Source organism: Zerene cesonia, chromosome 15 (assembly GCF_012273895.1).
Source record: "Zerene cesonia ecotype Mississippi chromosome 15, Zerene_cesonia_1.1, whole genome shotgun sequence".
Lineage (NCBI taxonomy): Eukaryota > Metazoa > Arthropoda > Insecta > Lepidoptera > Pieridae > Zerene > Zerene cesonia.
Window position 1 is genome coordinate 3,141,325 of NC_052116.1, and position 26,957 is coordinate 3,168,281.

The window sequence follows — 26,957 nt, forward strand, 5'->3', positions numbered from 1 at the left end:
GTAGGAAACATTATCAAGAAACATTGGAGAAAGTAGTTTATATTCAAGCTCTAGCTCGTAGATTTTTGGCGGAAAAACGATACCAAACTCTAAGAAATTGCACTTTATATATTCAAAGAACGTACAAACGTAAGTTATTGATGAAAAAAGATATGATGCACTTTGCTGAAGTTAAAGAAAAAGTGGTGCGTATACAAAACTATTACAGGATGTTTAAACAACGCAGACTGTTCTTATCAATAAAAAATGCCGTTAAGACTATTGAAGAGCGCTACATAGCTTTGCTAAAGATGAGGGACGAGCGAAGGAAATTTACGGAACTGAAAGAAGTAACGATAAAATTACAAGCATATTATAGAGGAAAAATATGTAGAAATGATTATATTAAAAAACGGAATTCAATTATAGCTTTACAGAGAAGAATTAAAGCATACCTAACTATGAAACAAACAAGGTTGGAGTATCTCAAATTAAGAGAGAGTACAATCATTTTACAAACTTATTTAAGATCTTATTTGAGAATGAAAATAATAAGAGATACATATCTGAGACAGAGAAAAGCTGTCCTGACTATCCAAAACTACTACCGATCATTTATGAAAACCAAAAAACAAAGAAATCAATATTTGGAATTGAAAAAGGCCACTATATCTATTCAAACCTATTATAGAGGTTTATTAATTATGAGGCAAGTTAGAAACGATTTTATAAAAATGAGAAATGCAGCTATTATTATACAGCGACGATTTAGAGCGAAACTATTAATGAAAAAATTAAAGGAAAAATACGAAGCAATAAAACGCGCAGTTCTTACAATTCAGACACGGTATAAAGCTCAGAAAGAAATGATATCACATAGGACACATTTTGAGACATTGAAACGCTCTTGTATATTTATTCAAAGATTCTATAGAGCTTATCAAATTGGAAAGAGAATGCGCGAAAAATACCTTCAACAGAAAGAAGCTGCAATAAAAATCCAAAAATGGTATCGAAACAATACAAACGGCAAACAGATAAAGAAACAATATGAAATAACAAAAAAAGCTTGCATTACGATTCAAAAAGTATATCGTAGTTATGTTCTCACCAAGAGACAACGAGAAGAGTATTTGCGAATTAGAAGTGCAACAGTATGCTTACAGAAATATTATAGAAATTATGTTGTATCAAAGAATATTAGATTACAATACTTACAAATGAAGACTGCTACAGTTACAATTCAGAGATATTTCAGAGCCTATTTAGAAATGAGAAAGCAAACAACAACTTATTTACAAATACGACACGCAGTTGTAACTATACAAACACATTATAGACGTTATAGAGAGATGAAATTAATTAGACAATACTATGTAGAACTAAAGTCAGCTGCTGTATGTATTCAAAGACATCTCAGAAGCGTGCAAGCTATGAAAGAAGCGAAAAAACGATATTTGTTATTAAAGAAATCTACTATCGTAATCCAAACAAGGTATAGGGCTTTACGTGAGATGAGAATGATTCGTAAACAATATTTAAGAAAAAAGGCTGCTATTATTCTATTACAAAGAAAATTCAGAGCTCATTGCCTAATGAGACAAGCAACAAAAGATTTTGTTGCTAAAAAAACTGCCTGTATCACTATTCAGAAGTTTTACAGAGCATATAAACAGGGCTCGCAACAACGTAAACTCTATCTGGAATTAAGAAACGCTGCAACTGTTATACAACGCAGATATAGAGACTTAATTTTAATGAGGAAAGAGAGAACTATTTTCCTTACAATTAAATCGGCAGTTATCGTTATTCAAAATACTTATAGGGCTTACAAACTAATGGTTAAGCAAAGAAATATTTATCAAAATCAACGCAAAGCCTGTTTACAAATTCAAATGGCATATAGGGCCTATGTTGAAGGTAGAAAAGAAAAATCAAAATATACCCAGTTAAAGTCAGCTGTTATATTGATACAAAACTGGTATAGATCTACCATAGAAACTAAAAAACTTCGCAAGGAATATTTACAATTGCGAAGAGCTACTATATTTGTACAGCGCCATATAAGGGAAAGACGGTTAGCTCGAAAGAAAACTCTGGTACAAATTCAAGCCATTACAACAATAACAAATTGGTACAGTACTATAAAAGAACGCAGACGGTTCTTAGAATTTAGAAGAAAAGTAGTTATTATGCAATCAGTCTTCCGTATGTTAGTTGTTCGCAATCACTACTTGAAAATAAGGAATGCGACAGTAAAAATACAAAGATATTACAGATCTTATTTATTAACGAAGAACTCAAGGACTCAATTCCTCGAAGTTAAAGCTAATATAACAAAGTTGCAAGCACATGTTCGATGTTTTATAGAGAAGAGAAAATATCAACGACTCAAGGCGTCTGTCATAGCTATTCAGTGCGCTTATAGACTTAAAAGAACTAGAGATCAAATCCTTAAAAATAAAAGAGAAAAGGCTGCTTTGTGTATACAAAAGAACGTACGTAAATATCTTGTACAGAGGACTTACAAACGATACTATGAAAAGTTAGTATTCATACAGAGATTGTGGAGAGGAAAACTTTTAACGCGTGATATACATTTCGAGTATATGCACAAAAGGAAGACAATAATAAAATTACAAGCACACATGAGGGGGTACTTGGTAAGGAAGGAAGTAAAAAACAAAAGAGAGAATTTATTAAAACTACGAGAACAGAAAAGGCAAGACTGGGCTGCAGCAAAAATTCAAGTATGTATATTTCTTATTATTTTGAATATTGTATCTAATATTTTTTTTAATTTTATTTTAATATTAAATTTAAACATTATTTCAGGCTCTATTTCGCGGACACAGAGTGCGCGTTGCTAATGATGCAAGAATTCTAGAATGGCGAAGGAGATGGCGCGATGATAAAGTTCATTCTACTCAGAGGTCACTTGGGGAAAGAAATGAAGAAGCCATGGATGTTCTTCGAAACATGTCCGATATAGAGACTGTAATAAGAGCATTCCGATCTCTTGGTAAGATAAAATTATATAAGATTAATAAATTTGTTTTGTTACACAAAAGTAACAAGGTTGTTTAAAAAAATGTATAGAAATAAAGTAACAATTATTTTCTTTATCAAAAATTATTTTTATTGATATTAAACATATCATTAATGATATTATTAATATGAATGTTTCAGAGCTATTAACAGAGGTGTTCCCGATGATGTATAACTCAAACGCAGCTTCAATAGTGCGTCGCGTATATGTGTACATGTCTGTAACAAACAGATCTATTTCTAGTATTGAAGTGTTGAAGTCGGCTGCTTCCGTTTTGGTCAACCTGACTAGGTATAAGATAACTGGACCTAAGATATATGCGGTGAGTGGCTAATAAAAATTGAAATGACATTATCGGAATAAGCAAAAGAGATAACTTTACAGTATTAGTTATTAATTACATATTATTACTATTATATTTCAAGTATCTTGATTTTTATTCTATAGAAGTAGTTGAAATAACCTAAAATAAGCTATAAATAAGCTTCTATCGAGTGTCCTGAGACGCACACGTGTTTCTTAGTTTTTTTGTATGTATGTAGGTATAGCTTAACGTATTATATATTATTTGCAGAGAGACCGCATACCGCCTGTGTTGAAATTCATGTGGCGATTTAGCAACAGTGAGACGCACTTATTCTGCATACTAGCTACTTACTTATGGCTTTTCGCCAAATATGATGAAATTAAAAAGGTATTTATATGATAAGTTTTTTAAAAATATCAGACTCGTAATTTTTATAACCCCATCAATAATTAGTAATCACACTAATATTATGAATGTGAAAGTTTGTTTGTTTTGATTTTTGTCCGTCAATCACGCTGAAGCTACTGAATAGATTTTGATGAAATTTGGTATACAAACAGGGTATGAGCTGACTTGGATGATAGGATACTTTTTATCCAGATTAAATGCTCCCTTGCGATAAAACAGGAATCTTGATATCCGGATGGAGCTGGGACGAGCGTCTAGTAATGGATAAATTAAAAAAAAACTTGGAGATAGGATAGCTTCAATACCAGGCGCTCTTCACTTAATAAAAGTATTTATTTATATTACAAAAAGCATTTTAACCAAGTAGGAATATGGCCTACTCGGTTAAAAAGTGACATCAAAACATGTAGATAAAGATGTTTATAATGAAAGCTATTTTGATTTAAAAAAACGATTGAGACATGAAATTTCACAAAAATTAATTACCATTACAGGATTTGAAGGATTATCTGCACGAAGCAGAAAATCATAAAATAATGGTGGCAATTAAAGGCAACGTAGATAGGATGAAGAGAATGGTAACTAACTCGGCGCGGCACAGACTGAGCACGCCACAGTCCAGCCGTTTTGTCTCTCACACGAACCAATCGGCGCGAGACATCGGCAATGTTAGTGTTTGCAGTAATTCTAGCAATAGCAGTAACCCCGATTTGCTACTGCCAGCGTTGGACCCCGACTACGGAATCTCGCGAGCTGACAAGCCTCGATACTTTGAGGATGCCCAACAAGCGATTAACTGTCTCTTCCATGTTTTTGAGTTGTAATTGTATGTTTTTATTGTATTAATAATGTATTGAGATGTGTCTGATTGAGAACACTTAAATTGGTATACCCATTTAAGTTTTCTCATTGGGTAATAATTATTGAAATGAAAGATCTATAGGTTAAAAGTAGAATAAATATTTAAATAATATATTAATTTGAAAAATATGAGGTTAATCCTTATATTTTGCAAATTAAGATATATCCCATACCTATTGCCATATCTACCCTAGTATTTAATAGTAAAAAAATCTGTTTGTATCACTTGTTTTCTCTTTGCGTGTAATTTTTATTTATTTGATGAATTTTATACTCCACTCTCAAAGACAAATCTCAACACATCTTTTTATTGCTGTAATAATTTAATCTTGACATAATCATGTTATTTTTAATGTTAACTCTCGCTTTGTAAGTAAAGTGATTGTATGTTTAATTTAATAAAATATAATATATTGATTGTTTTTTTTATGCATGACAGGTTTAATGATTATGGATTTACAAATAATATATTTTTTTTAATGATAAATGCCGATCGTCGGCGCCATTTTGCTCTAATGCATATACTTTGGCAGAGGGGAATACGCAAGTAAGGCTTATCCAGACATATATGATCTAAGGTTCCTACTTCCTGACCCCCGAGATTACTCCATAAAAACTCACAATCTATCTCTACAATACTAGTTATATCGAAGCATAGCTCTAGGCATATAATTATCACTAAAGCAATATCGAACCCATTGACACTTTGTGAGTATGAATAGTGGATCCGGATTATTATACCAATCTCTGTAAGGGATACTAGATGCCGTGTGCTAGAGGTGCCAAATCAACTCCTAAGAATATAATTTCGCCAGTTCTATTTCATTCAAATGCCAAAGATGTGAAAAGGGTTTTAGGAAATTTCAGTTGTTTATAAGTCTAAGAGCCCGTATAAGATCAACTTCCATCCATTTGATTGTTGTGGCAACACCACATAATTTTTTTTTTATTAAATTAATTTTGATATATTTGTTATAACATAATTAATTACCATGACTATAACGTGAAATGCATATTCTTGTTCTTAGCCTTTCCGATCTTAATAGAGATGGATTCTGCCAATATCCAGTGATAACAAATGTATTTCAATTACTAAATATCTATTAGTTTGTTGCTCTGTGAGAGGACAACAATAAATAGGGATGAAAATAAACATGACAAATATTTAAAATTAGTAAGACGATATACCTAACTATATTCACAAAGTACTTTAATATACATAGAACCAAATATGGGTTCCATATCTTTGATTGTGACCATAATGTTATTTGTGAATCAAAAATAACACTTGGCTTAAAGGTCTCGTAATCAAACCATTAAATATTAAAAAGAATGTGATGTGTGACATTGACAATTATTGTCAGATAATTTTGACATTGGATTACATTGTGTTAAATTTAGATCTCATCGATATGCGTATGGCCCCAGAGACCCATGAGCTAGTTTACTCCCAGGATCTTGCAGCAGTGGCTAAGCCTCACCTATTTAAGTCATGGGAAGCTTCCTGGAAAACCTCACAAATGACAAAAGGAAAGCACTACGCTAACATACAGCCTTGTATCCCTAAAAAACCTTGGTTTGCTAAATATAAAAACTTGAATAAATTCATCACCTCAATGATCTACCGAATGAGACTGGGTCATTGTTGCACTCCAGTCCATTTGGCAAAAATAAGGGTTAGGGATAACTCTTTATGTGAATGCGGTATAGACGAGGGCACATTAGACCATTTATTTTTTAACTGTCCAAACTGCTCCTCTTCCTTATATGACTCCCTTCCTCCAAACATCCCCAGACCCACAAACATGAATCTCCTCCTGTCAGTATTGAATGATCCCATGTTAAAGTTACTATCTCATTCTATAATTTCTAACAAATTTAAATTATAAAATCTTATATATCTAATAACTTATTTAGCTATTCATAACATAGGTTAAATTGTCTGTTCTAATTAACTCTTATTTTATACTATCTGTCAAGACTAACATTACTGACTTATTTGTTGTGTATTTTTATATATTGTGTATGTTTCTTTGTTTTAGGTATATCTGCAATTTGATTGACATCAATTAATATAGAAAAATTTTCTAAATCGTGTATAATCTTCCCAACGTGATACTGGCAGAATTGTACAAAGCAAAATTGCCATTAACAAAAAAAAATTGAATTGAAAAAAATTAGATCTCATCGAAACTCGTTATTTATAAATATCACGATTTTCTTTGCTGTGTAAAAGTAAAAAAATTATTCCTAACAATTTTCAGGTTCACGTTCACGTTTTGCTGAGAAACATCAAAAATATCTGATACCTATAATAAATTTACAATGGATGAATATGTGAATTATATACTGTTGATATTGGTTATTCTACCTGTTATATTGTTTATCAATTTGTGGGCTGGTATTGGCTGGGAACTGTTTGTTAATAATTAACGACGACTTGACGAGAATAGGACTATTCATATCGTTGATGACAGACAATGAGATTTTACAGTTAATGATATAATTGTAGCAGTATTCTTATGAGCAAAAGAATAAAACACAGAATAAAATACTTTATTTTTATTAATAAATATTTCCTCCGTGTAAATATAATCTAAATTATCTAACACTAATATATTAATCAGTGATTGAAAGTGACCAAAATATAATAAATTTTTTGATAGATGTCTTTGGTAAACTAATTAGTAAACAACATGAAATCAAATTACAGAAGTGTTCTTACATTAGCATGACTAATGAGCTAAAAAGAATAAATTATACTCATACTTATTTATATCAAATATTTCACAGCTCTATTGTGTTTATCAGAATACTTTAAAAAATATCACTAATAAACTATTGGCATTCCTACACATAAAAACAGGTAATTAATATGTTTTACACTTAATTAATATTTTCATATACTTTTATTAATATACAATATCAATATAATTCCTATAAAATATTAATATTTAAATTTCACTAGAAAGTAATAATTCTTCCATTCCCATATGTCCCCGATGCCTCCATACTCTGTACCTTGCTATATCTTTCCGTGTTACCATTCCTACCACCTGGACAAATAAAGAATTTATTTAAAAAAATCCATTAAACTTATTTGTTTTAAGTAAGTATATTTTTGGTTCATTCAAAACTTCAGTAACTCTTGGTTAAATAAGATAAAATTATTCTAAATGCAATAATTCCATAGTATTTTGTCAATAGAATGCTTTCTTGATGATGTTACAGTACTTACATACATTAATAATTGGTACATGAAAAAGTATAATTGATACAAAAAATACCTCATTGACATCATTCACAATAGGTAGATGTCGTAATCCTAGAGCTCTGAAAAGCCTAAAAAGCCTTGGTAGAGATGCTCGATGCGGTAAGGTGTATGGAGATGGATTTATAAAGGGTCGTAAGTCTATTGTGCATGTTTTCTCCCAGTCCGCTATTTCCAACTGAAATTTATTGTGTGATGTAAATAATAGAGACTATAGTTATACAGAAATAGACTATACTAAAAGTGATATAGATTAGATATAATTTGGTCAGGACTCAGGGATACAATGAAACTGATAAATGGTGTAAATGACATTAATTTTGATACACTGTGAATAAATATTTGTTAATATGCTTTTTGAGTTTGGGGTTTGAGCGCCACAAGAGTCAGTGAGTTTGTGTATATGGTTTTTATTACGCTTTTATTTCATGCTTTATTCTACTTTCTCGCATTCTAATTTAAATGAATGATAAAATGAGTTTTATTCTTACCTCATCAATAGAAGGGTATCGCGGATATTCCTTCCTAAACATATTCATGTCTACGTTGAAGTTAGACCATGTTGTGTTCGCATTTTCATTGTATATCTTGTTCTGTATGAGTACTATTAATTGGGAACGGAGTATTAAACCACGCAACCGCTTGTAAGTCGTCACTTCAGCCTATAATGCAGAAAATGTAGATTTATGTTAATAGATGGAGGTAATCGGGAGGCTAGAGATATATACTAGATTTTACGTGAATTTTTTTCACTTGGCAACTTTTTTGGAGAGCCAGATATAACCACTCACATCATCAGCCAGCGGCGGATCGACGACCGGGAAGCCGTTGTACGACACCAGCTTGAGTATCTCCACGATATGGCCAACGTTTTCCACAGTCCGCAGCGTGAACACCGGGTGCGACATCACCTCCGACGCGTACACGTTGTGCGCGAGCGGCGGCGGCTCCCACGCGAGCAGCGGCACGCCGGCCAGTTGGATGTGGATGTCGTATATACCCTGGTCGTGGAATGGTCGTCAACCTCATCGATTCTAATTGTTTATTTTACATAGCGCAATGAACATTTTTTATTCGCCTATATATTATTTGTTTTTGTACGCAATAACGAATTTTGGAAATTCTGAAATGAAATGAATGAATGAAAATTCAATTTTCATTCATCCGTTCACTCATTCATAAACAACTAGACTCGCTATCGCTCAAAAATTGTCCTGAACAAAATTCTGCATACGCATGTTTACTGTCTGCTTCCATTATAGCATTGTAGTTGTGGCTGACATACCTAGTAGTTACAATGGTTGTATTTAAAACATAATAACATAGTTTTTAATACATAATAAATTTTTACTAACAAAATGAGTCTTTGTTTCTTGTATAAATAAATAATAATAATAATAATAAGTCAGAGTATTGCTATGAGCGATACAATAGACTGAACGATACAGTCAAGAAATGAGATGTTATAATCACTTTTTGTACGATTTTTAATAGGCGCTTGTGAGTGAGTCTATTTCATTAAATATGATGAAGTAGTAAGACAGTGTGATCAAAAGAAAATAAAATTATTGTCACTGATGATGATTACACGAACCTCATTAAAGAAGTCCCCAGTCCATTTGGCCACCACCAGCGTGATAATAATTGGCAGTGCATTCGAGATCTGCCCAGTTGTCTCGATAATGATGACCGTCAAAGAAATGGTCATTCGCACTACACCACCGAGCTGGGCCGCAGCGCCGATCAAAGCGTATTTGGCTGGATTTATACTCTACAATATGAAATAATAAAAAATTGCACGATAAACATAATATATAGCAAGTGAATATGCATGGAAGGATTGAATCGATAGTTCTTAGATTGCTGATATTAACATATAATTGGGTATATATTTTTGTGAAGGAATCTCTTATTCTTTAATTCATCATTTCCATTTTCTAACATCATGAAATAATTCACACAATCTGTACAGACAACAAAAAAATAATTTTGAGGTCAGCCGTACCGTAGACGGTATCGCGTACTGTATCCAAATGGCCAACAGCCTCCCCCACGCGGCGCCCGTCAGCAGATTCGGTATGAAGAGTCCACTGGACACGGCGAGACCAAACGTCCAAGTCGACAGCAGGAAGTAGCTGATCACGAACACCAGCAGCGACACTGGCTTGTACGAGCCGAGAGGGTCGTGGAGGAACGAACGGACGGACGCTTCCGGTGTTTGGAACCAGATCGCGGCCAGCGCGTTGTACTCGCCGTCCGCGCAGTATAGCTGGATTGAAAAAAGGCAAAAATTTATTTTAGAGAGTGAATAATTCACTATCACCAAATTTCATACAGGTACGATAGGGATGAATGGATGAATGGACGTTTATAACTCTTTCACGCAAAAACAGCTCAGCGTATATGTAAAAAATTTGGGACAGAGATAGGTTATAGTCTGGATTAGCACATAGGCTACCGCAACTTTTATCCGGGTACCACGCGAGTGACGCCGCAGGTTACAGCTAGTAAACATATAATTGACTAACATACGTACCTGGAGCGGCACTTTCGTGGGATCCTCGCCGAGCGGACGGCAGTCATTCAGAAGAAACATCATAAGGAATCCACACGTAGCACTAACACATGCCACTAAGCATGCTTCCACAACACGCAACCACGGTGTGCCCACATACCTATAAAAATTATATATCATTTCTAGATCTATTCTAATTTCTTGAATCATAGCATAAATGAAAAATGCTTATGAAATAATACTGTTTGAATAAATTTGTTGCTGTTGTTTACAAAAAACTACAACGGAAAGGAGGAAAAGGAGCTAAAGGAACCACACGGAAGGATTAATGTTCCTTGAATCTATACTAAAAAAGAGATTTTTTTTGGTTGGTTAAACGCGTTAATCTCAGGATTGTCAGTGTTAGATAGCCCATTTATTGAGGAAGGCTATAAAATATATATGTACCACGGGCTAAGCCGGTGCGGACCGGTAGTTTCAAATAAAGTCAACTTTATAAGTAAAAAAGCAAAAAAAAAGTCTGAATGAAAACCACCCTTTTATATGTCAATAGAAAAAGAGATCAACCATGAGCGGGAATCGAAATCGATTTTGTTGCAAAAAATTTTCAGGCAGAGCAATTTCGGTCAATTTTTAATAACCGAATAATTATAAAAACTATCTACTTTACAAAAACATACACTGTCAGTGGTATCCACTGGAAATCAGTGGAGAGTCTAAGTTCCTTTAATGGGCTTAGACTCTTAAACACTGAGTGGATCTCCCGTTTATACGAGGTTTATTTAACTTTTTGTAAATCATATTATTTTTATTTTTTATTAACTTTACCTTGTTATAAATAAATGTATTTTCTTTCTTTCTTTCTTTACAAAAACTAATTATTTTTTCTACTTTGGAGATATAATTATACATGCATGATGATAAACATAATTGCGTTAAAATATTTACCTTATTCTAAAAACTGCCAGTTTGTAGTTAATATAATTCCATAGAGCTCCCAGTAGACCACCTATTATGCCAAAGACAATAAACACTGGCAATTCATAGATTTGGTAGGGGAATGGCTCCATTTTACCGAGATTCAATAAGCCTAGAAAAAATTGGAAAATAAAAAAAAAAAAAACAACTGGCTCAATGGTTAAGTCTTCATAAATAAACTGTTTCAAGTAAAGGAAACACATAAAGATAATAAAGGCTGGGTTTTTTAATGATTTGATTTGATCCATATCAAAGTTTTCATATTACCACTTTTCATATTAAATATATCTTCAATAACTTATTAACAGCATCCAAACAAAAGTTTTAAATGCGAAATTATTTTGTCTGTCTTTTTATTACACTTTCATGGCTACACCGCAAAATTTGAAGGACATTGAGAATGAAAAAAGGGGAAGACAGTGGGTCAGACATGTGCAATCTTTATTAATCATTCAATGGGTTGAAATAGGAAAAGGGATGAAAATTCTTACAGGACTTTGTTCCGTAGATGCAGCCGTGTGGTGCAAAGCATAAAATATATATATTTGTGTATTAAAGCCAACATACCAGGATAACTCAGTTCGCCGGGGTGACCATGATAGGCCGACAGGGCAAAATTTAGCGTGAATGTAGAGACAACGGTACCGAAAAATGTTCGCCATGTTAGTGCCTGGTTCCAGAAGCTTGTCCCCTCTTCCAGTGAAAATAGAACACCACCTTGAAAGATAACAATAATTTTTTCATGTTCTAAGATAATGTTAGATATATCCAAGGAAATGAAAGACTATCTCTCTGTGTTAATTCTTATTTTAGCACAATAAAAAAATACTAGATTTCGAACTTTACATTTTTTAGTTATTTTTACCTGCAAAATATACATCAGGAAAACATTATTAGTGAAATAAAGTTTTGCGATCATTAATTTCCAAGAAATTTATTTGGCGGTCATAAGTCACTTTAAAAATAGTATGCTGAATGAAATTACCAATGGGAGCTCCAAAAGCTGCAGATACGCCGGCCGCCGCTCCTCCAGACACGAAGTCTCTCTTTTCGTGATCCTCACGAAAATATTGAAATATTTTAAAGTCCTTGTTAAATGTCGTGCTCTTGCCTTGAGAAATTCCCGCCGCAACCACAGCCCCACTGTGTATCATGGGCCCTTCCTGTATATATCCAGTCATACGAAATTTCAAAAAAGAATTGCTGTTTAATTTTTAAAAGATTAATATTTTTTATCTGGTATTTTTTCTCCATACGACAACGGTGTGGGAAAGAGCCAAGGATATGTACGTTTTTACATTAATTGGCTTAAGTCTATGCTTTTTTTCTAATTCGCCCTTTGGTGAAAGAATTTGAATAGTTGAAATAAAAAAGAAAGTCGACGGCGTTCCTATTTTAAAGTGGGAACTATAGACATAAATTTACCAACAAACAATAAAAAATATCGTCAATCGGTTGAAATATCACATAGTAATTGAGAAATAAGCTCAACAAAATAATGTAGTCCAATTAAGAACGTCATTTTTGAGAAAGACAGTTCAAAATTGGCGAAATAGAACTGCTGAGATTTCGCTATGCATACATTGTGCTGTAGTGTACATTGTATATAAAAACAGAATGACACGTTGTTTTTTACAAACCTTCCCACCAGCTAGTCCTCCAACAACAGCAGTGATAACTCCCACTGCTTTAACAATCAGTGTCTTAATTCTAACGACTCTTGGTACTTTAACTCCATTGAGATAACACTTTACTTGCGGTATACCACTGCCTGCAGCTACAGGCTAAAAATTTGACATGTTTATCAAGATGCAAGTATAAAAAGTTAAATTTTGTCGTTTAATATATATTTTTAATAATTTTGGATTTTGGACACAACAAAAGGTGTTTGATTTTACACAAGTATTATACATTTAAAAGTTAAAGACTTTTATGGAATTTAAACGCGATTTATTCATTATATTATTTAACCCAACGTTTCAAACACTTGACAGCAAGCATCTCCCCATAACCATGCTCATAGTAAAAGTCTTTAATTTCCACAACTTTTGTTATTATTAACTGAATTATTTTTTTTTTAATAAACTAATGTAACATAATATGCAACCATTTATTAATTCTAGTAATAGATAGAAACTATTGATGGCCACCTAAATTTACTATAATTTAAATGAATTGAAATCACTTACCTCCACATATGCAACAAGTACACTTCCAATAAACACAATTGATATATTTGTCAACACCCACAACAAATATGGAATGTAGAGCTTATCTAACAGCACATACTTATCAACAGCTGTATGATTTATTCAGGAAATAATATAATTAAAATAATTATTGCATAATTTAATTACTACTATCATAAATGCGAAATTATATAGATAAATAAGAATAACCCTGTCTATTTGTCAGTCTCTTTTTCATGTATAAAACAGAATCTGAGCTTACGTGTTTACGAGCTCATATGGTAAGAATATTTGCAAATGCCATCCACCTTTTTGAGGGTTTGAATACCTAAAACAACCCCCTAGCTATGTCTAAGATAAATTTTATATGATTCTAATTTATAGTGTTATAGCATTTAAATGCTTTATAAATGAAATTTTATTAAAAGATAAAAGAAATGTGTACATGAGGCAGGATATGAACCAACCTCTCCCACCACCCCTCCACCCGTGATCTCGACCCAAATGTATATAATCTTTTAAAAGGATACATTTCTTCAGCTGTACATATTTGATATTGGAGAATTCTTCAATACAAATGTCAATTATAAAAGCAATTAGCGCTGTTATGACACCAATCAAAAGAAAAATAAACCATCTTGCTATGTCTTTCTTGACTATATATGGATAACCTCTTTTCCTTTCTTCATCTAGAAGTAAGTGGTTTTCACATGTGTCATAATCCAAACTCTGTAAAAATTATGGACAAGTCATAAATATTAAAAACATTTTCAATTGTTATGAATTATGTTAATTAACATAAAAATGCACTCACCTCATATTTTGCTGACAAAATATTCATAGATCCTGGTGTAATTTTTTGCACAGGCTGCCTACGCCTTATCCCATGACTTCCATGGATGTCCTCTTCACCAGAATCCTACAATTTAATATGATGAATGTTAAAATAAATCTTTGACAAGCAGCCAAATAACAAATTCTACTATGAACATGAAATAATATGTCCACATATTTTATGTAAGTCTATTAATTTAAATTATTTGATTTATTACTTTTAAGTAATCATCAACACAACATAGAAAATACGTATTTTATTCATTTGCTACTTATAAATATTATAATTTGTATTATATCAAAAATATCTAACATAAATTGTACCTGTAAGTCAGAAGATTTGTTTAATTGAGCATAGTTTGAAGTGCTAGCCTCTTCATTGCTTATTAGATTTGCTGTATCAGAAGTTTCATTAACGATTTCATTAGTAGAATTTTCCATTTTTAGACAAATATTTCTTAAAGTATGTTAAAAGTCAAATTCTGATGTGATCCCAACACCTTGTTTATGTATTTTAAGTTATTATCGATACATATTTACAAATACATAGCTTTAATTGTAACTTTTGTTAGTGGTACATTTTAGAAAATTCGGTAAAAGAATATAATTATAAGAGATTGATATTAATTGCGTACACGAGTTTAGGATTAATTCAATAAACTTTAGTTACAATTATTTTTGTCTTTGTATACTTTCAACATTGTTGTCATTCATATTCATGTGTCATCATCTGATCAGTCAGGAACAGTAATCAAACATGTCATATGTCAATTTCAACTACTAATAGAATTAACTTAATTTTAATAAAAATCCCCAATAATATTTGGGGAATGATTATATATTAATAACAATCAGAATTAAAATATGACACATTATGTTAAAACAAAAAAAAAGAATGTTTTTGACTTGTTTTCCTCATATTATTTTACACGCCGCATCTGCACGTACATAATTTATTTATTACTAATATCAAATTTTTCAATGTTGTGCAGTACATCACTTTAACTTAAATTGATTAAATGAAGTATTCGATAGCCTTTTTGTCTAGTAAATACTGCTGCATTTTAAGACGGAATTATATTTTCTACTTTATTTAAGGACTTATTCTAAGTTGTTACATTTTAAATGAACACTGTTAGTATTGGGAATTTTATAAAGATGTGTCCATATTTTGTTTGCCTAATTTAGTCGTATATATAATATTATTATTAACATTACATAAAAATTTTAACGTCATTGTTAAATCTAAAATAAAGATACATTTAGATAGACACATTTGTTCCAAAATAGATTATGAATACTATGAAAGACGAATTACAATTAATATAAAAAAAATATTTTCAAATCCTACGCATAAATAGCTTATTGATAAAAATGATAGCAGAAATCATTTTGACAACGTTATCATTTTTATCAGAATGTCAATTCGAAGACTACTAGCGCCATAGTAGGTACCTACACGCGCAATATTCAACGTACCGTAAACAATGGTGTATTTGTGTATGTGTGTGTAGCTTGCTCGTTCGTTTGGTTGACAATCGCGATGTGATGTATCCTACATCATCGCATGCTGAGTTATCTTTTCAAGAAATATTTATAATTTTTCAATTAGTTAAGCGATTCATTTCTAAATGTTTTCTTTCGTTGTGATATCTTTTCTCTGTTTTGATTTCTAAATATGTGTAACTTGCCGCCGAAGTTCCATTCAGTGTGTCGCCTTTGTTTATCATTCTGTGGCGATAATTGCAGTGATGTTAAACTTCCAATATTCGACCGTGATAAGGATAAATCACAGCTTTCCGAGATGATAATGACATATTTGTCAATAGTGGTAAATAATTGTGCATTGATTTCGTAATTTAGTGGCGAAAAGCTGAGTTTTTCTCATGTGAAAGTTAAGCATTAGCGTACAAGATTGTGGATACTGATAAGCGCCATTAACTTTCTCGCGGGTGTTGGGTATTTTCGCATTGTGATATCATGTTACGGCCCACGCGTTGAGTGCTCGAGTGTATGACTAATGTCGTTCTTGGAAGTGATAGGCAAGGCGGGTGGCAGTGCGCTATATCAGCGACCGCGCGGTGATAACAAAGGAGCGTACGAGATCTCCTATCTAACCGCGGTCTCATGCGCCCCTCGCGCCCTCTCCTTCCTCATCTCTACACACATAGACTTCCAATCACATCCTTGCTCTCCTTGTCTTCACTTCACTCTTATTTTGAACAGACACTGTATCTATTTTGAGAACCAATAAATACTAAATATAGACATGCATTTTATAGGGGAACTGCATTTGCCTTTTATGTGATCTCAGAATATTAAAGTTATATGCTAGTCAAGGAATAAAATTCTTATATTTTTATTTGATCTGATAGCTACTTGATGAATCATACCTATGATTATGTCTGTGAAAGGTCATTGGCCACATCATCTCTTAATATAGTTATTGTAAAGTCAAAATAAATGATCTATGTTATTTTTTTAGGTATCTCCAGAAGACATGCTGCCACAGGTAGTATGTGGAAGTTGTGCGAACAAACTAGATGAGTTTCATACATTTAGAGAACTATCACACAAATCTGAAAGATTATTAGAACAATTTCTTCAGTATGCAAATTCCTTATCAGGTCCAAAGGAGGTGAGTAATAGAAATGTCATGATTAACAAAAATATATTTATTTCTAAAATAATTACAAGTCATAAATTTCATAATATAATGCAATTTTATGTCTAAACTGTTTATAATACAACATAAATAATATTTTGCTTACGCAAAACTTGACTCTGAATTTATGTTTACATAACGAATTGGTTGACTTAATTTTTTCTTGTAGCATGTTTTAGCGGCATTAAAAATAATTCCACATATCATACCAATACCTACTACTGTTCCTACACCTAAAATACTCCATAAAATATGTTTTGGTCTTAAGTCTGAGAAGGAGAATCCTCTCTTTGGTGCAAAAGTAGTGTCAAATGTGGGACAGAAAGACACAGTGATGTTTGTAATGAACGCTCCATTCAATCTCATAGGCGCTGCACAACTGTAACAACATACACACATTTATATATTATCCAATTATTCTATTCTATAATAGATATCACAAGTATTGAAACATTAACACCATTATACTGCCTTTTTGTGTAGATTTGCATAAAAAAAAACTACTCCCTATTCTCCCCATGTTTTCATATCGCAAAATAAAATTCAATTCTATTACGAGGAACTGACAGCAATATTTACTTTCGAATATATGTAAGCCTATATATGTATGGTTAATTTTTCACAGATCTTATCCCATGACGTATATCCATATATATATCCATCAAGACCAATGTGGTTTAAAAAAAAACTAATAGCACTACATATTATACTACTCAAAAACATGGTGTCATAACAATTTTTACAACCGCAGACCAAATAATATCTTAAATCATCGCTTACTGCATGTCAGTTCTCTTTTGATATAGTAATTATTTTTGTTGACAGTTGAGAATGTATTTGTTTTTTAGTTACATTTCTATATGATAAAGATAAGAACAAGTGGATAACTTGTATGAAGGTTAACAAATCGCTCTGGATAAAGCTGTCCTGTGACTGTTCACTTTCTACCTATGTTTATTTCCTTTGGCTGCCACATCTAATACCTTTGGCTGCCGTGGCGCGTATAGGGACAATTTTTCATCCTAACTTATTATATGTATGAAATTTCTCTCCATATAATGATATTGTTTTCTGTTGGTTTACTTTTTTTTGCCATTTATTTTGAACTACCTCAATTCTATGTTAATCTAAATAATATCCCAAAGTAAGTGTATGCTTATGCTATTTGGCATTGTACTTTTTATCGCCAGAAAGCTATACTCACTAAGGTATTTCTCCAGTTCTAAATTTTGAGCCGGCGTCCTGTTTGGTGACGATATTAGCTAAATCACAGTTACATAGCCAGCTGTTGCCCGTCATGCCCAGAACCTCTAACTTGTTCCACGGCATAAGGTCCGTCGAGAGCTCGCTCAAGTTATTGTCATCGAGATATACCTGTTGAGGAAAAGTGCACGCTCAAACGTTGCAGTTTACATGTCCTTAGAATGCGAAACAATAACAGTAAATTTGATCCAAAGTTACAATGTTAAATGTATATTTAAAACAAGAAAGTTTTGAATATATAGTTGCTACAATTGTATTTGTTATTGTACAATATTCTAGTTCAAACTAGAATATGACGCGGCGGTAATCTTTTAAACGTATTGGGTGGATTATTTTTGCATAGACCGTACTTTGTGATTGTTTTAATACTAGAAGAACCTCTATAATAATAGGTGAATAATAATATAGGGTTAGAGTTGTTCAGAAGAACTCGCAAAGCTGTGTGATATGTAAATAGGAACTTTTCGAATACTATCGCTTGATAAAGCCCCGTCCTAATTCCGGGATGAATTTTGCAATCTATCGAGTATTATCAAAACAAATATAAACTGATTGATCAGCTAACCTAGTTTATTTGAAGTAAAGTAAGAAATGTAAACTGGGCCAGACCGCTTTGTATACTTTATTTACTGATTATGATTTGTTTGCGTACGTGAAAATCAATGTCAGATTTTATAGGAGTTCGAAAGTATGGTTCTTTATTGATTTATCCTATAAACTTGTACTTGTAATTAATTATTTTGAGACAAGTTGCGCTACGAAAAAAAAACGTTATAACGCGTAATATAAATATAGGTATCTAGAAAGTACAACCAGGAAGGTCGACAAACGTGATTTCATACGTGAACGTTTTGATATTACGTCGCGCTGGATTAGTTGGCATCCACATTATCATAGCGATTTGAAGGACGAGAAATATCTGACATGTTTGTCTTCTCAACAGTATTATAATCTCTTAAAATACACAACTTTAAATGTCAAAGTTTGTTGTTATTACCTCTTTTAACGTCCATTTATCTTTAAGTCCTCGGAAGGCATTGTGACTGATGTATCTTAAATTTTTATTGTGACAGAGATGAAGTACTCGGAGTTTAGTGAGCGGGGAGAATGTACTGCGTTTCACTTCTTCAAGATTCTCGTTTTCGCCAACTTCTAATTCTAGTAGATTAGTTAATCCTGTAAATACATACAATTTTATACTATAGGTATTTTTTCCGGTTTTCGTTCTTGTCAGTATCGTTGTGACGTTGTAAAGAGAATTAAATAAAGGGCAGTGTATTCAAATGAAATTCCCATTTGAATGATATGCTCCAACGCAGTAAAAAGAAGCCTGTACTATTCAGCCTTCTTCCTATCTCCATACACAAAAATCAAGAAGTAAATTCGCTCCGTTGCGACGTGGTGAAAAGTACAACAAGTAAACGTTTATATTTATAATACTAGAAACAATTTTTAATGAATACCAAGATCAAAAGAGTGACGTGAAACAGTAAATTTGTAGAATTATGTAAAATTGTTATTAAGCAAGTAAATCATAAAGCGATTCGATTTCCTCTCGGTTAGTTTCGAGGAAATAGAATACCGTGAACCAATGAAGGCGGAGCCCTCAATTAGTGGCAACGTGTAGGAAACGTAGACCAAGCTGTAATGTTACCTCAAATACACATCTCACATTACCTACCAACTTTAATGAAGAATGTATTTTTTAAGTATTCTTGTTACCTTCGACAAATCATTATTTGTGCTGGATTAAGCTGAATTTTACTGAAATTTTGCTTTGCTTTTCTTAGGCGTTAGTACATATCGTCATATATACTATCACTTGATTTTTTTAATAACTGCCTGATTTCCGACTCTACGATATTGTTTTCTCTATTTCAAAAATGTTATGTATATTATTGTTAATATCTAATCTATCTAATGTAGCGTAATAATTTCAAACAAAGGCAGTTTATACTATATAAGTGTATTCGTATTAGTAAGGTAACTGACGGGGCCCAATAGCTTGGATATTAGCATATCTTATACCACGATCTCAATCTAATAGTGCAAAAAGTCGTGACCTAAGATATGACGCACATTTTGGTCAATGCGCGGAAATATTAATGTCTATCTAATAATTGATACTCACGTCCATATATAAATCGGATTTGGTAGATCTTTAAAGAAATAGTAAGTATCCTCTGATACGCTCCGAGATCATTTACGTCACGAATAACAATGTACATAAATCTACAACGACGCGAATCGTGATAATGATGAATTCAAAGTGAGTCATTATATTAAAACTATCTCACTTTGTGAATGACTGACTATTTTGGAGGCGATTCGGCTTTTTAAACGGCTATTGCTTTCGTTTCATGGTGCATTTATCAGTCACAGTCACCTTATTAAATATTTCAAGGTTCGTTTTCCGACGTAGCGTAGCGATTTTATCTCTACGGTTCTCACCGACGAATGCGGATGACTCGTCAGCGAAGTATTTTGCCGCATCTTGGGTAATATCACCCGGACTCCGGAGACGAGGATTAATCAGCGACATTTTGCGTATATGTGAAAATCTGGTAAAACATAATCCGCTTTCGTTTCTCGACAAGTAGGTAGATATAACGTAACTATGCTGACTGGCGTTTTACTGCATCAATAGAAAGTTCGGTGATCGTCTTCTCGTAATTAGAATGTGTTTACGTAATATAAAATCGTATTGGATTTGTATTTCGTTGAGTTGGATATTAATACATGTAGAACGAATTTCTATATGCTACTTATGGAATGAAATAATATTTGAAAGCTTGCATTTTTTAAGTTGTTAAAGTATTTACGTATAGTAAGTAATTGCATTATCACTAATAAAAAGTATGTAGATCTTAATTGTATAGGTTCTATCATCCTGGGCGTAGCCATGGGGGCGGTTGGTTCTTCCCTTCCCCGTAAAAATTTTAACATATTATTTAATGTGAGTGGCCTCGCTCATTTTCCATATACATATGTATTTCTTTAAATTAGTCTATAAAGGACTTCCGAAATGGTGACTCCCTTGGGGAGTTATTTCTGGGCTATCGCTTTATTGAACTCCATCCCCCCAAACTAAAATCTCACTACGCCCATGTGTATAAGTGTGAATAATTTGAACTCGTGATTTCCCACGGCACTTCAAATATGTGGTTAAATTTTTGCTGGTATCTTCATCATGATTCAGGATATAATGTGATAATACTAGTTTATCATCGTTGACTCAGAAGACGTTCATAGATATTATTACTTAGATAGCCTTTTGTTTTAATTCAATTAAATTAAAAAAATATATAAAATTATGTACAGACTTGGCCATCAATATTTTTATCTGCACAATAAAATCAAAACACGTTCGATTGACGTAGTCCATTAATTAGCCAACGGCTTATACAACTTTATTTTATAGCAAAGACTTAAGCTTATTTAGTCTATGCTTCATGTTATAATCTTAAAAAGCAGGTCATATTTAATTTTAATTCATACTACAGCTAACGCAGAGGCGTAAGTCAACAATACGGAACTAAAAGTTCTAGTTACAAAACAGATCGTAGTTGTAATAGTGAGGTTAGCTTAGTGTACATATTATGCATGGACAATTCCTTTATACTTTGTAAGTATTGTATTCTATCGTGCCAGTAATATTACGTACCTACAAAACTATCATCGTTCAGCTCAATTATCGGGTTGTTGTTGAACGTCAAGTACTGTAAAGTTTTGCCAACGATACTCAGGCTCTCGGGGACGTTCAAGAAGAAGTTCCCAGACAGATCTATTTGTCGCAGCTTCACGAGACCCTTAAACGCATCCAGCGGTATGTTGTCGATGTCCGTCTTAGATAAGTCGAGAACCTAAAAGGAATATGTATGTTAATCGTTTCGCTCAATCTTTACCTTGTTTATGCATGGGAAAGGTTGTTTGTTCCGGTGTTGTTATGTACTGTTTTATAAAATGTTTTAAACGGATATATAATAATACGAAAGTAGTGGCTACAAGAAATGTTATTTGGATTAATTTATTAAAGCAGTCTTTTATTAAGTGCGAATAGTAAAATTTAGAATATATATCCAGGGAGTATTTGCTGATAGCAAATAAATTGTTTAAATTGTTTAAATTATAGCAATGGAAATCTTATGTATAATCAAAAATGTTACAGCCAGTTAGAACTAGGTGTAACTAAACGCCTTTAATACAAGTAGGTCTAACTAGGCAAAACGCGTTGATACCGAGATTTAATTTACTTTTTCCTAGAATTAATTGAATTTTTATTTTGGTCCGTACTGGTTTATGGTTGAGTGGGAAACGTCCTGAAGTCGATTCTGGCACTCACCGGTCGTTCATAAAAAACCTAACACGCTTGTCGCTTTGCTCCTCTAACCTATTGTTATGCTAAAATGTAAATAAAACAATGAAAAAATATTGTTGTAATAATTGTTATGATTAAACTAACCTAAAAAAAAGATTTGACTAAATAATTGTGTCAAGGGCAGCTCTATTTAGAAAATTTAGTATATTCTAGTTTTTAACGTGTCTTTTCCTAGTGAGAACTGGTCGTAACAAAAGAATTTAGTTAAAACTTTAACTTAAAACGGATCATAGCGGAATCACATACACGTATAAGACAGGTGAAATCCTTCGAATATGAAAGTGTGCGTCTAAAACTATAATCAAGTATTTTGTTTACAAATATGGATATGTATGCTTCCCTGGTTATCACTGATTGATACGACGCCATTACGGCAACACGTCATTAGTGTTTATCGTGCATTCAGTATAGAAATAGATACAGGATTAATACAGACGATTCATTGCTATCCATCATCTGCAAAATGTTTGCCATGATAGTAGATATTTTTGTAATCATGGTAGGATTAATATACATTTTAAAATTGCGAATTCATTCTAACATATGTGTTGATCTAAACATCATTCGTTGATAATTATCAGTAGATCGTATTAGGATGATATAAGTACATAAAACAAGTATTGTGATAATTTGATAGCAGATAAGTTTATACAAAATTGTGTTTTATGGATTATAGATTATATATTATAAACACTCGTAACTTGCTGTGTTGTGCAAATTGGTTTTCCCAAGATATGTCGTGGGATATACCGCTTTTCGTTTATAATTTTTTTTTAAACGCTATTTTGCGTATGTTACCGAGACATTGACTGCTTCCTATCAGGTGACATGTTTGCAAAATTGTCCTACTTTCGTAATAAAAAAACTACCTACCTCGAGTTTGGTCGCGCTCGACAAAGCAAGTATAGTCACATGATCTAGGATTTCTATTGGGTTGTTGTTTAGGTACAGCCTCGTCAAATTTGGCGTATACTGGAACAGATATCTGTCCAAGGAGTGAATCTCATTGAAGCCTAGATTCAAAGTCTCTAGTGCAATGTCACTATACACCCCATTTTTATAGGGCCCTTGGAATATTTCGCTCCGTAACACTTCTCCTGCAAAATGATATTATTTTTATTTAATAGATTGTTATTATACTTCTGGTTCGCCTTGGCTTACTTTAATATTTTATGTTGAGATGAATTGTGCACGTAACACGATTTTTAATCCGTGTTTATATCGAAATTGGCAATTTTATTGTTAACAAATTTATAATGTTCTGCTCTATGTAAAAAATATTGAATAGATATTTTATTACATATATTACCTGAAATATAATTTTTGCTCAGATCCAAGTAAACCATTCGATCAATTTTTCTGAATGCGTCATCTTCAATTTCAACAATTTTATTCGACTTGAAGCTAATTGCAATTTTGTTGCCTGGCACGGGGGCCAATTGTGTGACATTGGTTATACTGTTGTTAAAGAACGTAATGAGTACATGACTATCTGAAAAAAATAATAAAACAATAATCACGATGCCTTCTTATATTATATCACGATCTCCACTATCAATATTCCATTTTGAACAAAACGTAAAAAATAATAACCGGTGGTTTTACAATGCTGTTAACGTAAACACTGAAGTGATAAAAATTGTAAATAAATTGCGTTCTCAATCCATTATAAGTTTGCTGTGGATATGTGGGCTGCTGTCATTGTTATGCTTCTTATCACATTTTGCGATATGATTCAGTCTTAAATTATTCCACCATTCACCCATTTTTTATTTAGACTGTATAATCTTTATCAATTTAAAATTTTACAACGTTATGTTTAAAGACAACATATATACAGATATATAACTTTAATTACATAATTAGATTAGAACATATAATTCAATGACACAGGAGGTGGTACCTTTTTCTCCTAGACCTTTAATTTCCTCAGGCCACAGTGGAATTTTATCAATATTACGCCGCGAACAATTCAATGTTAGATTGTTTACATCTTGAACGAAAATGTCACAGGGGCTCTTCTTGTCATCTTGCGCGTGAGATCCGTAAACTAGGACACTTAATATCACTAACACCTACAACAAAGAAACACCATTATCTTATGTAATTTGTGGATACACGCACCAATAAGCCTTGGGCGATTGTCTTAACATTACTCACTTCGGGTACATCACGTAAAAGGAACATTTTCTTCGAAATTAGAAAGGACACTGCTCGTACACCATACAAAGATCTATTATTATCTTATCACATAGGAGGCAAGTGATATCATAAAAGATATGAAACAGTGGCGCTTCATTGGTTAACGTTTATTTGTGATATCGTGTAACAAATACAAGCGATGTACAAACATTGTTCTTTATTTTTAGGAAGTCCTCAGTATAACGGCCGACAAACTGGAAGAAATAATTAAACCATTGAACGATAATGATTACGATCACGCAACAAAGAACAAATACGCCGAAATCGGGTCGCCGGATTCGACAGAGGAGATGAAAAACTTGGAGAGTCGGCAGGCGGCGGTTACACTTCTACAAATCAAAAATTATGACCCAACAAAATATGTCGTCAAACCCGAGGAGAGTCCGAACATAATGTTCAAAACTGTAAGTTTACCGCCTTCAGATAGAGCGAGAGAAGTGATGCACTGTAATACAGTCATCGATATAATAAGCAAGGCTGTAGCGGTCGCTCAGCGTGAGAACGAGGAATCTCATAGCTATCCGTCAAACTACGCGAGCGTCATTGACAAGACGCACGTGCCTTGCGCCGCGGACTACAAGCAGGAGTACGTCGACGAGCCGTACACACACAACGCGCCGCAGAGCGTCACCAGCCTGGGAAGCAACGATGAGCACAACAAGGAAATGGACCTGTCCCTCTACAGCTCGGCCAAGAGCGAGTACTTGGATCCCAACGAGCAGGAGCGCGAGGCCAACGCGTATGTACACAGAACGATTGCGAGCAACAAAATGTCAAGTTTCGCGGACGAGTACAAGCAGCACGTGTACGCGAGGGCGTGCGTGAGAGCGAAACCGGCGAAGGAGAACTCCTCTGTGTACGAGGAGTGCAGTCAGAGCAGCAGCGGCTCCGACCCGGACAGGCTACAGATGGATATATCGGAGGTGTCGCAGGTAATTGTTCACAATTATTTAATATACATCAATTTATTTCTTGAATATACCACAGTCCACGATCTCCTTAAATTCTAATTACTAACAACTTATTCATATGTATCGTTTAAACCAATATATATTGACTAACTGAAGTGTTTCCATACTCTCGAGACGGACGGACAGTGTATTGTATCAATTATGTTGAATATAATTTGTACGCGCGTGGTAATGACCTATGTAAATAATGCTGTCCGTCTGTGTACCTTCCGCGTGACTACTATCACCATTATTAGAATGGTCTTTAATTACATTATCCATTATGATATGAACGTGTTATTTTTGGTTATTAATAATAAAACTGTTGCCATTTTATTTTTTTATTTATAATAAAAAGTATTCAGTCATCATATGAATACAACTGATTCTTTTTTGATAATTGCTTCATATGCGATACCGCTATTGTCAACAAAGCACGAAAAACAATAACTGACAATGCTCTGAAAATAACGCTTTTTCTATACTTTCTTGTAATAATTTTAATATCTCAATATAATAATTTAGCAAATGATAGAATAAATGGTTTTTTTTAACATTTGAATTTATCAATCTCAAGTGTTAAACATTATTGTTATATATATTTTTATTAATACAAGAAATGTAAGATTAGGAACCAAAATAAATGATTTCTCATTTCATACTATATAATTTCAGGACGATCCCGAGGAGACTCAATCGGTGCCGTCAGCGCAATCGTCGCCCAAACCGCCGCATGACAGTGAAACGGAAAAGGAATCGTTATGGCACGCGTTACATAAACAAAACGGTACGATTTCTTGTTCCTAATTAATATTAAGAATATCCATATATACCTAAAATAAGCATAAAAAGTGACTGCAAGAAAATCGACTGTCTGTCCAATAAATGACCGTACCAGTCGTTGCTTAAGTTTTTTTTTTATTATTTGTTGTTATAGCGGAACCAGAAATACATTGTGTCTCAAAATATCAACTGTCTATCTATCACTGTTGTCAGATGTTATCTGTCGACAAATAGTTATCTGTGATATTTGCTGACATTTAACAGATTATTTTTCGATAGACTAGGGGTTGTCCATTAATCATGTGATCTTTTTTTAGCATTTTTT

The 26,957-nt window shown here is 33.1% G+C and overlaps 5 protein-coding genes across 5 annotated transcripts in view; 3 read left to right on the top strand and 2 right to left on the bottom strand.

Moving 5' to 3' along the window:
• Positions 1 to 217, top strand: part of LOC119832454 — a 16,916-nt gene extending 16,699 nt beyond the window's left edge. Inside the window, exon 8 of the mRNA XM_038356123.1 lies at positions 209 to 217. Coding sequence (XP_038212051.1) covers positions 209 to 217 — 9 coding nt within the window. The remainder of the gene's footprint in view (positions 1 to 208) is intronic.
• A 1,196-nt stretch (positions 218 to 1,413) lies between these two features.
• LOC119832664 (protein abnormal spindle-like) lies at positions 1,414 to 5,019 on the top strand. The gene is made up of 5 exons (XM_038356368.1): positions 1,414 to 2,729; positions 2,815 to 3,001; positions 3,169 to 3,350; positions 3,603 to 3,722; positions 4,238 to 5,019. The coding sequence occupies exons 1-5, from the start codon at positions 1,494 to 1,496 to the stop codon at positions 4,565 to 4,567; spliced, it is 2,055 nt and encodes a 684-aa protein (XP_038212296.1). The 5' UTR covers positions 1,414 to 1,493; the 3' UTR covers positions 4,568 to 5,019.
• A 2,315-nt stretch (positions 5,020 to 7,334) lies between these two features.
• On the bottom strand, positions 7,335 to 15,030 carry LOC119832592 (H(+)/Cl(-) exchange transporter 7-like). Its single transcript, XM_038356270.1, has 15 exons — positions 14,716 to 15,030; positions 14,372 to 14,476; positions 14,088 to 14,286; positions 13,558 to 13,667; positions 13,009 to 13,152; positions 12,354 to 12,531; positions 11,936 to 12,085; positions 11,339 to 11,480; positions 10,412 to 10,550; positions 9,881 to 10,144; positions 9,470 to 9,646; positions 8,667 to 8,876; positions 8,367 to 8,537; positions 7,892 to 8,053; positions 7,335 to 7,660 (listed from the first exon to the last, which is right to left on the bottom strand). The coding sequence occupies exons 1-15, from the start codon at positions 14,830 to 14,832 to the stop codon at positions 7,559 to 7,561; spliced, it is 2,370 nt and encodes a 789-aa protein (XP_038212198.1). The 5' UTR covers positions 14,833 to 15,030; the 3' UTR covers positions 7,335 to 7,558.
• Positions 15,031 to 15,876: 846 nt separating this feature from the next.
• The window catches only part of LOC119832455, a 16,960-nt gene continuing 5,879 nt past the window's right edge, over positions 15,877 to 26,957 (top strand). The window contains exons 1-4 of the mRNA XM_038356124.1: positions 15,877 to 16,222; positions 16,877 to 17,029; positions 25,067 to 25,831; positions 26,525 to 26,636. Coding sequence (XP_038212052.1) covers positions 16,070 to 16,222; positions 16,877 to 17,029; positions 25,067 to 25,831; positions 26,525 to 26,636 — 1,183 coding nt within the window. The 5' untranslated portion in view covers positions 15,877 to 16,069. The remainder of the gene's footprint in view (positions 16,223 to 16,876; positions 17,030 to 25,066; positions 25,832 to 26,524; positions 26,637 to 26,957) is intronic.
• LOC119832137 (chondroadherin-like) lies at positions 17,124 to 25,074 on the bottom strand. Its single transcript, XM_038355737.1, has 8 exons — positions 24,858 to 25,074; positions 24,601 to 24,772; positions 24,007 to 24,189; positions 23,571 to 23,794; positions 21,984 to 22,182; positions 19,317 to 19,495; positions 18,261 to 18,430; positions 17,124 to 17,435 (listed from the first exon to the last, which is right to left on the bottom strand). Exons 1-8 carry the CDS (start codon positions 24,882 to 24,884, stop codon positions 17,159 to 17,161), a joined length of 1,431 nt encoding a protein of 476 aa, XP_038211665.1. The 5' UTR covers positions 24,885 to 25,074; the 3' UTR covers positions 17,124 to 17,158.

Coding starts and splice junctions, on each gene's coding strand:
- LOC119832664 (XM_038356368.1), top strand. CDS start 1,494: ATGAGAATGATTCGTAAACAATATTTAAGAAAAAAGGCTGCTATTATT. Junction 2,730..2,814: donor GGGCTGCAGCAAAAATTCAA/GTATGTATATTT, acceptor ACATTATTTCAG/GCTCTATTTCGCGGACACAG. Junction 3,002..3,168: donor AAGAGCATTCCGATCTCTTG/GTAAGATAAAAT, acceptor TGAATGTTTCAG/AGCTATTAACAGAGGTGTTC.
- LOC119832592 (XM_038356270.1), bottom strand. CDS start 14,832: ATGGAAAATTCTACTAATGAAATCGTTAATGAAACTTCTGATACAGCA. Junction 12,532..13,008: donor GAGGACTAGCTGGTGGGAAG/GTTTGTAAAAAA, acceptor GGATATATACAG/GAAGGGCCCATGATACACAG. Junction 8,538..8,666: donor ATCCGCCGCTGGCTGATGAT/GTGAGTGGTTAT, acceptor TCTGCATTATAG/GCTGAAGTGACGACTTACAA.
- LOC119832137 (XM_038355737.1), bottom strand. CDS start 24,884: ATGTTCCTTTTACGTGATGTACCCGAA. Junction 24,773..24,857: donor TTTTACGTGATGTACCCGAA/GTGAGTAATGTT, acceptor TCTTTGTTGTAG/GTGTTAGTGATATTAAGTGT. Junction 22,183..23,570: donor CGAGCGCGACCAAACTCGAG/GTAGGTAGTTTT, acceptor TATTCCTTTTAG/GTTCTCGACTTATCTAAGAC.